Here is an 11,535-nt window from a genome sequence, read left to right as displayed (position 1 = left end):
ACAACATAGACATTAATATACTTTTGAACAACAAATGCTGGTCTTGCACTAGCTGTGATGCGGCACACATTACGTAATCTGGTTGAAAGGTCAAGCGTGTCCCGGTTCATAAATGCAGGAAAGGGCGAAAAACTCAATCTCATTTTCTCATCCGACTTCAAAATCGCCGACATCGTTGCCGACCTTTTTTTTTTTTTTTTTTTTGTAAATGGCATTTGATTTAGTCTTTGCACGTTTACTTTGTAAACACTGGGTCGGTTCTTCCACCTACGTCACGCTTGACCTTTCAACATGATTACGTAATGTGTGGTGCATCACAGCTAATGCAAGACGAGCATTTGTGGTTAAAAAGTATATAAATGTTTGTTTTTTGTTGAAAATTACTAATTTGGACCTTCAACCCGTTGGACCCCATTGAAGTCACTGGAGAAAAATCCTGGAATGTTTTCCTCAAAAACCTTAAAGGGGTGGTTGATTATGATTTCACTTTTCTAACTTTAGTTAGTGTGTAATGTTGCTGTTTGAGCATAAACAACATCTGCAAAGTTACAACACTCAAAGTTCAGAGCAAAGGGAGATATTTGCTTTTACAGAAATCGCTTTTTAAGGACTACAACAAACGGCTGGTAGAGACTACACCACATTCCTCCCGGGTTAGTGACATCAACAACCCTAGAATTTACATAAACCCCGCCCCCGGGACACGATTTATAGATTATCAAGACAGAATATGCTAATCAATGACTAGAAGATAACTACACATAAGCTACATTAATTCATCAACTAACCATTCAGAAATGTCCTGTTGTTTCTACATGTTGTCACTTCTTCTCGAGTCTCTCCATCATTGTCTGACTCCGGTTTGAACATAAAGGGCCCTATCTTACACCCGGTGCAATGCAGCGCCAAGCAAGTGTTTGTTGCTGGTTTCAGTCCAACGCAGTTTTCATTTTCACATCCTGCATAGCAAATGCATTTGCGCCCATTTATGGCCCATGGGCTGCTGGTCTGAAAACGAGGTGTGTGTTCTGGCACATTGTTGGAGCGTTGCTGTTTTGAGGCAACAGAAATAGTCATTCATTGACCAACTGAACCTGCTCTAAAGTCAATGGCGCAATATTTTTAGTTATTTAATGAGCGTGTTAGTAATGTGCGCCTATAGGCGGGTCCACAACGCGCGTACACTCTGCTTATTACACACACAGGGACGCACAGCAGGACACAAACATGCCAAATATTAAAATAAAAGGATTACAATGTAAAAGATTATAATTGTGTACATAAAGATATGGTGGAATCCGGCTTGTCCGGTAGATGGTCTGCTCACGCGCTTTAACCTCTCTCTCACACACACACACACACAAACAGCTTTAACCTCTCTCTCACACACACACACAAACAGCTTTAACCTCTCTCTCACACACACACACAAACAGCTTTAACCTCTCTCTCACACACACACACACACAAACAGTTTTAACCTCGCACATGAGCAGTTCCGTCTGCCCTCTAGAGACGGCTTCGGTCTTTCCACTATCAAATTCCGTCATGTATCCGAATCCGCCATGGCGCGAGCGCAACTGGCATTTAAAGGGAATGGGAGATGAGACTCTGATTGGTTTAACGCACGTAAATCCCAGAACACACCCATTACTCATTATGAGAATAGGGACAACACTTTTAGACCATGCGCCGGGAGTGCCGACCATTATTCCCGTCGTTAAACTAGCAAAAGTGGTTTCGGACACGCACTAAGTGAACTTAGAATGAGGCATTTATGTAGCGCTTTCATATGTACTACTGTACACCCAAAGCGCTTTACAATCATATCAGGGGATTACTCCTCAACCACCACCAGTGTGAGCATCCACTGGGATGATGCGACGGCAGCCACAGTACAACGGCGCCAGTGCGCTCACCACACACCAGCTATAGTGGAGAGAGGAGAGAGAGTGATAGAGCCAATTCAGTGTAAGGGGATTATTAGGAGGCCATGATTGTTAAGGGCCAATGGGTGGAATGTGGCCAGGACACCGGGGTTACACCCCTACTCCATGGGAATGCCATGGGATTTTGAATGACCATAGAGTCAGGACCTCGGTTTTACGTCTCATCCGAAGGACTGTGCTCTTTGACAGTATAGTGTCCCCGTTACTACACTGGGGCGTTAGGACCAAGCGTGCCGCACAAGCCCTGAAAAGTGAAGCCAAAATGTCTCGATCGCCCCCCGGTGACTGGTCCTAGTATAGGTCATAAGCCCCGCCTCCCCGTGTTATTCAACGGGACGCGAGACCAACTAAACAATTAAATTACACTTCAAATATCTTTTTCCAAAGGTGGTTTCTTTCATTTGCTGTGGTTTTTATCACGCTGATGTAAGTTCAAGTGTCTGTTTCAAAAATAAGTTGGTTTTTAGTTAGTTACGTGATGCGGTGGTGTAACGTCATGATTGACAGCTGTGATTGACAGGTTCTCTGAGCGAAGTAGTCACTGAAGCACCAACGGACATTTTTTCGGGATCGTCGGAGGACTGAGGAGATTGTATTTACTTTATTTTAATAAGCCTCTTGTCGTATTGCAATCAATTTTTTAAAAAGTGTGCAGAATGCACTTTCCCTGCGAGAGTGAGGGCGGAGCGTTGATTTCGCGGCTTTACTTCCTGCTCACGACTGCGCAGGTCTGGTCCCGAGATCGCTACTGCGCAGACTCAAGTTCCAATATGTCAGCGCCATATCGGGACTCTGGCGGCTTCAGTTCTCATCAATGGAAGAGAGCGAAGGGGCGTCGTCCATCTTTTTTTACAGTCTATGGTTAGGACCCACACGGACCCACACAGACCACAGGGTGAGCGCCCCCTACTGGCCTCACTAACACCTCTTCCAGCAGCAACCTGTTTTTTCCCAGGAGGTCTCCCATCCAGGTACTAACCAGGCTCAACCCTGCTTAGCTTCAGTGGGCAACCAGTCTTGGGCTACAGGGTGAACCATGCGCTTAGATCGTTAAAATAGGGCCCAAAAGGCTAAAATGTTCAGTGCATGTCTATGTGAGGTAAAAGGGCACAAGCTCTTGAAGCTCCGCCCTCTGCACCGGGAGCAGCAGCTCATTTGCATTTAAAGGAACAGACACAAAAACTGTGTTTTTGCTCACTCTCAAAAATTGACAATTTTAACATGCTACATAAAAATATCTGTGGGGTATTTTGAGCTAAAACTCCACACACACACACACACTCTGGGGACATCAGAGACTTATTTTACATCTTGTGAAAAGGGCATTATACCACCCCTTTAATTTCTTTTCGACTGAAGACAGACAGACATGAACTTTTGGATGACGTGGGGGAGAGTAAACTATCAGGAAATTGTAATTCTGAAGTGAGCTGCTCCTGTAAGACACAGATTATAGCCAGAACACGAGCTCAGACCAGTGTCCCCTAACCCTGACCCTGTGGTTTCTGATCAAGGATGAAAGTTCATCACTCACTCGGGCACATATTCATATCAGTTCATTCACATTGCTAAAAGTTTTGATATCAGGGTTTTTACATGTTGTAAATACATTTCTTATTTTGCCAAATAAAACAATTTATTCTATCAATTTGAAGCCTTTGTTTAATCGATTCAGAATGTTTGAAGTTTTCATTTTAAAATTACAACAAATTTCAAAAATGTATATGCATTTCTGAATGTCTTAGTATTGTTTGTTTCTTCAGTACTGAAGGTGACATGAACAAAACCTGACGATTCACAATATCCAGCGTGATCTGAGACTGATCATGTTAAATATTAATTGAGTTGGTTTAAGATTAGCTGTGTCGGAGTGCACAGCCGAACAACACGACTCTCTCACACTGTATTCCACAAGCATTTTCCTTTCATAGACAAAATAATCAGCAGTATGAAGTATTGGTAGAGATCCAGGCTTCTTCAAGCTTCTGGTTTCAATTCTGCTGTAACGCACAGGGGACTCGGCCCGTTTCTGACTGTAACACGTGTAAGATGCCACCCGTCCGCATTATAAGCGTTCATTAGGAATCCTGAAGACATGGCAGCGATTTAAAGAGTGGAAAACTAGTGGAAAACAAACGGTCATGAGGGTGGACGGCTCACTCCTGAAATCCCCTTTTACAGCTGGAAACAAACGATTCGAGACCTTATATAATGAGAGGAGCAAGTGGGGATTTAACTCTAGAAAAATGACTTGGAGATTTTGACATAACAGAACACTTTCATATTGTTCCAAACCCAGAAGACACTGTGCAGAAAACAAAAGAAGGATTTGTGAAGAATAAGATGGCTGCGTTTCAGAATACTGAAAGTGAAGCTTAAAAAATTAAAAAACAAACAAGTTGTTGAAACCCAAGCATAACATTCAAGTGTGTGTGACTGAAGTGCTAGATTCAGTCAAGTCATATGAACGCTTAAGACCAAAATATACATTGTTATTCAATGGAAAACATCTCTACTGTAACTCTCAAATCAAACATGGCAACATTTTCTCAAGACATGAACATGATGATGATTGGCATTCATGCAGCGCTTCAGATTTACAGTGTTAGTGTAGAGGAAAGATTATTGATGACTAAAGGCCCGTTCACAGCAAGGATGATAACTCAACGATAAAGACCTTCTAAATGTAAAAGAATAGTCTAAATCTTAATCTATAAAGAGGAATGATATGATTGGAATCACTTTCAGAAAGATTTTTTTTGACAGTGCTTTAAGACAAAGCATGTGTAAATTCATAAGTCGACAGCATTGCTGAGTATTTCCTCCTTAAAACTGCAGTGAACCAAAGACAGTCTCAAAAACACGCTTTGAAATCGCTGGTGTTTCTGACGTCACAAACTACCTTGTAACCAATCAGATCAACGTGTGATCGTCAACCAGTGGATCTCTGAGCTGAGTGAGTGAGTGGAGGCGGGGCTCATTTGCATATTCATAGAACCACGCTTACTAAATGAGGCAAGGGTGTCGAGTTACATTCAAGATATTTTAAGACATTTTTTTTCATCAAGAAAAAAACACGTCATTTTGGTGATCAAAGATGAGTTTTAAGGGATAAAATGATCGACTACACGGAGACTTTAAGGACTTAAAGACAGAGAATCACTCGATGTGAAGCAGGGTGGAAGGAAATAAATAGCAATGGATTCTCACACTTTACTATGCTCACTATTTCACTGATAAGTCACAGGGAAGTTTGTGTGCTCCTGAATGTTTCTCTGTGTGTGTGAGTGACTCGGCCTTCATTAAAGCAAAACTGCACACGTACAGAACACAGAAACACATCGCAAAGCAGCAGGACAGTGACAGAACACAAAAAAGTTGAATGCTGTGTCAAAGGACTAGCATGACAGCGATAGCTGCTGTGAGTGAGTGGAGGCGGGGCTCATTTACATATTCATAAAACCACGAATACTAAATGAGGCAAGGGTGTCGAGTTACATTCAAGATATTTTAAGGCATGAAGACATTTTTTCAAAGAAAAAACATTTAATGTAATTTTGGTGATTTTTAGGACCGGTTCACAGAAACACATCGCAAAGCAGCAGGACAGTGGAACACACAAAGTTGAATGCCGTGTCATGCGTGAGACGCTGAGGTTACAACTCGTCCGCCTAGTGGCCAACATGTCCGTCAACATCGGAAAGTGGAAAAAGGCATTGTGTGCGAGCGGCTCCTCTTAAACGGCTCCGTCGGGCGATTCACATACAGAACCTTCCAGGGTTTCCAAGATGGGATCATTTTATGAATTTAATTTTGACGATCTGAACGCACACCGTCCAGCCAATCAGAATTAAGTATTCAAAAAGACCATAGTATCAATGTTTTCAAAACAGTTTTATTTAATATTCATATATCACTAAAATGAGTTTTCTGATCCTACTCCTCAACTACCGTTGCAGAAGGAGAGAAAAATAAACGCTCTGCTTGTTTTCAAGCTGGACAAAAGAACCAAGCAAGACAAACCAACACATCATATTTCAGAGGAGCATGAGGAATCTGAAGCACTCGAGCTTCACGGAGGTCCTCGGCGCTGTGAGAAACGGGTCCCCAGAGTGTGTGTGTGTGTGTGTGTGTGGAGTTCAGTGAACTGCTCTTAAAGTGAGTCTCAGCGTCATGACAGACGCGTTCAGAGAAATCCAGAGACCATCGGGCTCAGAACTTCAGGCTGAACCCCGGACCGGCTTTGGACGCGCCCTGGTTCGCACTGGTCAAATGGAAACCAGTATCTTTCAGATCATCATCACCCTGAAGAGCACAACAGAAGAGATGAGAATCAGGAACAATAACCGGGAATTACAGGAAGAAAAAGACGAGCACATGAACAGACAGTGATTTAATAAGTGTTATCTTGGTCAACAGAGACAGAACTGTGATTCACAACAGCTTTAAAGGGATAGTTCACCCAAAAATCAAAGTCGTGTCATTAATTACTCACACTTATGTCGTTCCAAACCCGTCCTTTCGTTCATCTTGATGTAATTTAGGCTTTTACTAAAGTATGCTTGAAATTCGGTTCATATGTGAATAAAAGCCTAAATTACATCTGTTCATCATAAAGCGATCGAGTCTCTTCAGAAAATCTGGACTAAACTGTTCAGTTCATATTAGTTTTACGATCTCTTTGTGAACTTTTTGAAGCGTCAAAGTGGTAGTTGAGTAACTGTCAATGGAGGAACAGAAATCTCTCAGATTTCATTAAAATATCTTCATTTTATGTTATAAATATGAACGAAAGGACGGGTTTGGAACGACATGAGTGTGAGTAAATGATAACAATTTTCATTTTTTGGTGAACTATCCCTTTAACTAACATGAACATGAATCTGAGTTCACAACCCATTTTTCTGCTGTAATTTTTTTTTTTTCAACAGGATATTCAATGACAAAAAAATAAACAATCAAATGTTAAATTAAAATAATAAAAAAAGAATAGGCTCATTTGCATATTCATAGAACCGCGCATACTAAATGAGGCAAGGGTGTCGAGTTACATTCAAGATATTTTAAAGGCGTGAAGACATTTTTTCAAGGAAAAAACATTTAAATGTCATTTTGATCAAAGATGAGTTTTAAAGGTGCAGTGTGTAATATTTAGGAGGATCTGTTGACAGAAATGCAATATCATAAACATAACTGTGTTTTCAGTGGTGTATAAAGACCTTACATAATGAACGTGTGTTTATTAGCTTAGAATGAGGCGTTTCTCTCTACACACACCGCGGGTCCGCTTACATCGACATGTTTCTACGGTGGCCCTGAGCGGACAAACGCGTTTCCTCACTATGTTGTTCTTCGTGTAAAGAAGCTTCAGCTAAAGTCAGCGAATAAAACACTGACACAATGATGAACAAGTGACAATAATATTCGCAATAATATCGATTTACTGAATAATTAAGCAAACCTAATTTCTTCATTTATCTTTGTAAAGAAACCTCCGCTTAACTGGCTACTCTCTGCTGTCTCAGACGACGACATCACTTCCTGTCGGCCACCGTAACTTCTGTTGGGTGCAGTTCACAACCTCACCACTAGATGCTGCTAAACTTACACACTGCACCTTTAAGGGATAAAATGATTGAGTACAGGGTGACTTTAAGAGAGATGTTGAGCTGAGAGAGTACCATCTGGCTGAACTGTCCTCCCTCGGGCGCGCGCGGGCTGGTTCCTCTCTTCACGCGCTGCTGCTCGCTCTTGGCCGGCCAGGTGGGGAACATGGAGGGCTCGATGGGGAGCGGCGTCTCGCGCAGGTACTCGTGTTTGAGCGCCTCGTCCGCGCTGATGCGCTTCGCAGGGCAGTACGTCAGAAACCTGAGACGGGAAGCAGACTGGTGAGAGAAACTTACTTACTTAAGCTGGACTGTGACGCTATTTCCTTCTGGAAACAAACTCTGTTGCATTATTTTCCTGTTATCTCTGTAAAGCTGCTTTGAAACGATCTGTATTGTAAAAAGCACTATATAAATAAAGGAGACTTGACGTGATGTCAGGAGCAGCTGATGTGAACAGCGCTGTAGGAAACTAAAGCGTGAGGGTTTTACGCTTATTTTTACCTGGAATTCAACCGTCCGTTAAGGTGCCGTTACACCGAACATGATCTTTAAGCCATTATATATTGTCAACACTTTAGTTTTTAATGTAATATCAGTGTTCATTTTAAATGATTTATCAGTGCACATCATTATTGTGTTAATAATCTTGAATCAGAATCACTTCCTCTTGCAGCTTCTCTTCTCTGATGATGTGGGCGGAGCAACCTGTCACTCACAAGAGATTAGCCAATAGCAAACCACCACCATCCAATCAATTCCCCACAGACACAATCAAGCCCCGCCCACATTTGTTCTTGTTCCAGAAGCGTTTCACTCAGTTATACGACACAAAAGTCACATCTTCACTTTCAAGTCGACTTTAAATGGTCATGCACTTACATTAAAGCCCCACTGAAGTGCTTTGTCTGATGCGTTGATGTAATTTCCACTGAAACAGAAGCTAAGGCGGGGCATATTGAATGGCTCCGCCCCCTTTTCAAACAGCCAATAGCGTTTAGTTTCCCTCACAGACTGACAGCACCATGGAAGCGAATCCGAGCGCTGATGATATGCTGGATTCAATAGTAGAAGTGTGAATAAACTCTAGCCATTTCATTCTTAACCAACGTACAGTTTTTGAGCCACCGAACACACACTGCAACCCATATGGCTCCGGTGTTTATAGCAGAGGGGGCGGAGCTTCAGATTCTAGAGAGCATTTGATTGGACAGAAGATGTGATGAGAAGCTGAAGTGATGTCATAAAAATCCCTGATCCATTTTAGCGTAAGTGAGAGACTAAGTTTTGAATGTTTATATCTACTAAATGTGAATTCTGTCATTGTTTTGTAAGACACCAGCTTATTCATAACCTTAATGGTGCGTTCACACCGGACGCGAATAGCGCGTCAGGCGTGAGTGATTTCAATGTTAAGTCAATGTAAAGACGCGTTATGCGCGTAAAAAATTCCTGCGGCACGAATGAGGCGTTTAGCGTGGCGCGGTAGACGGTAGACTCGAGTTGAAGATAGATGCGAATTCGCCTCATTTGCGCGTCAAGTTCGCATGATGATTTTATTAGTGCTTTTTGTGCATTCACGCGATTGACGCGAATTCGCGTCTGCCGCCGAGTTGAAAAATCTGAACTTCTGCGTCAATTCGCGCCGCGTTAACCAATCAGGAGCCTGCTTGCTGCTGTCACGTGGTGAACTGACGGTTTATAATGTTATTTTATGTTTGGCCTCAATACATTATTTTGAAATATGACTAAAATGCACAACAAAGCACATCTTTCACATAAAAACTCGATTTCAATATGAGAGATACTCATTTTGTATTTAATGCTATTTATTCCATATCTATTCTAGATTATATGAAACTTTATTAATCTAATGTAAAGACAACAAACACAATTTAGTGTATAAAAACTTTTTAAAAAAATCACAGGACAGGTTTCACTTTTGGAGGCTGGCTCCATTTATTATCAAAACAAAAATAAATGACAGATTAGTGCAGGCGAGGGTGAACCTCGCGCCGGGCTGTACAGCGCGGTCTCGTCAGGCAGCGACCACCACTCGAGGCCGAGGCTTATACGGCCTACGCTGTCCTCGTCAGCGTCCTCACCGTTAGGTCCACCAAACCTACATCCTGGAGCAAATTGTGAAACTCCTGAAACCCTCCGGAGGGTTTGGTGGACCCGAGTACAGCCACGATGTCCCCTACGCAGCTGTTTCTGCTCTCCAGAGCATATACGAGCAGTGACTCTCTCGATTAATGCTAATGCTAATGCTCGATAAAAGATGGCCGCCAACAGGTTTCGAACCTTTCGCCTCCGGATTTCGCCTCTAACGCGCGTAAATTTCGCTTCAAACTTTTGATTTTACGCGCGTCAATTTCGCCCTTGACGCGCGAATGCACACAAAGTGGTCAAGCGTATAACTAGACGCGGCAGGCACGAATTTGACGCGCTATTCGCGTCCGGTGTGAACGCACAGTAAGGCTAACATATTCATAGGAAAAGCTAAAAACTTACATTTTGATTTCAGGGGGACTTTAAATAATCTCAAAGAATGAGTGACATGTTTCGACGCCACTGTCAACAGTCTCTGAACTTAATGGACACAAAGAGATACTAGAGGCTGCATCCTTCGAAGTCCGCGAGGGTCGTTGTGAAGTGGGACGGTCATTAGATATCCCAGTAACTTGTAACCCAATACTTGCATTTTCAAAGCAGTCCGACAGAATAAATCTGACCGAATGAGGCACGTTTACTGTGATCTTAAACGTCCTTCCTCTTACTTCTCATGTGATTGTGGTGTTTTCAGCCCGGCTGTGACGCAGATCGACTCCCTCAAACTATGCAAACAAGAACGAGAGATTTCAACTGGAGAAATAAATCAGACGTCTAAAAACATGTCGAAGCAGCGCTCAGACCGATGGCTGTTTATTCCAGATGAAAGATTCGCAATCAAACAGGCTCAGTGACAAGGTCTGTAAACATCCGGAAATGCTTCAGGTTTCCAGAACAAAACACATCAAGTTTAATGCATGATATTTCATTTATCTTATCAGGAGCCTAACCCTCATTAAAGACAGGGACGCATATATTGGCAACACCTTCAAACACATTCAATGACATTTATAACGTCTTAGTTATAGCCTTTAGTTCTTAAGTGCTTCATAATGTGAAGCAGCTGTTTCTGCACTTCAGCAAAACAACAGCAACACACACAGTTCCTCCGTCTGTGCGGGAGTAAGGACATCTGAACGTCTTATATTCATTCATCTTTATTTCCTATGACGTATTCTACACTGCTGTCACATCAGTCTGCTGATTTACTAATATAATCACTTGAATGTACTGATATCAACAAATCAGTAAGTGTTTTGTATCATATGATATTGTTTCCTTTGTTAATAAAGAAAGTTTCCTTTATATTTAATGTAGAATATAAATATTTCAGTCCCACTTTATATTAAGTGTCTTTACTATGTACTAACATTTAAATGAATCAGTAACACTTTACAATAAGGTTTCAATTGGTAATAATTGTTAACAATGAACAATAATTCTACAGTAAATGTTTACTTCTATATTTACTAATACACTTTTAAAAATCACAAGTTATGTGTTAACGCTAACATGAACAATCAACAACTGTATTTTTCATGAACTGACTCAGTTCATGTTAACTAATACATTAATTTGAACAGATTAAACCTTATTGTAAAGTGTTTCCAATTAATCATTTGATACAATGCAGTTATTGTGTACATAATAGGGCTGTCATAATTAACGCGTTAATGTATGCGATTAATTTTTTCAGTTTACCGCGTTCAGTTTAACGCAATTAATGCAGCGTCCATTTTTCCCGTCATCCTTTGGCTAGTGTTACATTATATCTTCACACTCTCATTCATGCAAATGTTTTTAAACCATTCAAGTGCGATATGAGTTAAATGAAGTCTTAAATGTGTTAAATTAAGTCTTAAATGGGT

At 41.4% G+C, this 11,535-nt stretch overlaps 1 protein-coding gene and 1 long non-coding RNA gene across 5 annotated transcripts in view; both read right to left on the bottom strand.

Annotated features, from left to right (window-relative positions):
* Positions 1 to 1,315: 1,315 nt before the first annotated feature.
* Positions 1,316 to 3,589, bottom strand: LOC307173323. Its single transcript, XR_013823829.1, has 3 exons — positions 1,482 to 3,589; positions 1,376 to 1,409; positions 1,316 to 1,339 (listed from the first exon to the last, which is right to left on the bottom strand). It is a non-coding gene; the product is annotated as an uncharacterized lncRNA (long non-coding RNA).
* A 2,235-nt stretch (positions 3,590 to 5,824) lies between these two features.
* The window catches only part of cdk11b (cyclin dependent kinase 11B), a 57,176-nt gene continuing 51,465 nt past the window's right edge, over positions 5,825 to 11,535 (bottom strand). For all 4 annotated transcript variants that reach the window (XM_079896322.1, XM_079896323.1, XM_079896324.1 and 1 more), the window contains exons 18-19: positions 7,631 to 7,817; positions 5,825 to 6,254 (exon numbers count right to left, since the gene is read on the bottom strand). In XM_079896322.1, coding sequence (XP_079752448.1) covers positions 6,162 to 6,254; positions 7,631 to 7,817 — 280 coding nt within the window. In that variant the 3' untranslated portion in view covers positions 5,825 to 6,161. The remainder of the gene's footprint in view (positions 6,255 to 7,630; positions 7,818 to 11,535) is intronic.

The sequence above is a fragment of the Squalius cephalus genome (assembly GCF_949319135.1).
Source record: "Squalius cephalus genome assembly, chromosome: 16".
Lineage (NCBI taxonomy): Eukaryota > Metazoa > Chordata > Actinopteri > Cypriniformes > Leuciscidae > Squalius > Squalius cephalus.
Note: the sequence above shows the minus strand (reverse complement) of the source record. Positions and strands in the feature narration are given on the sequence as shown.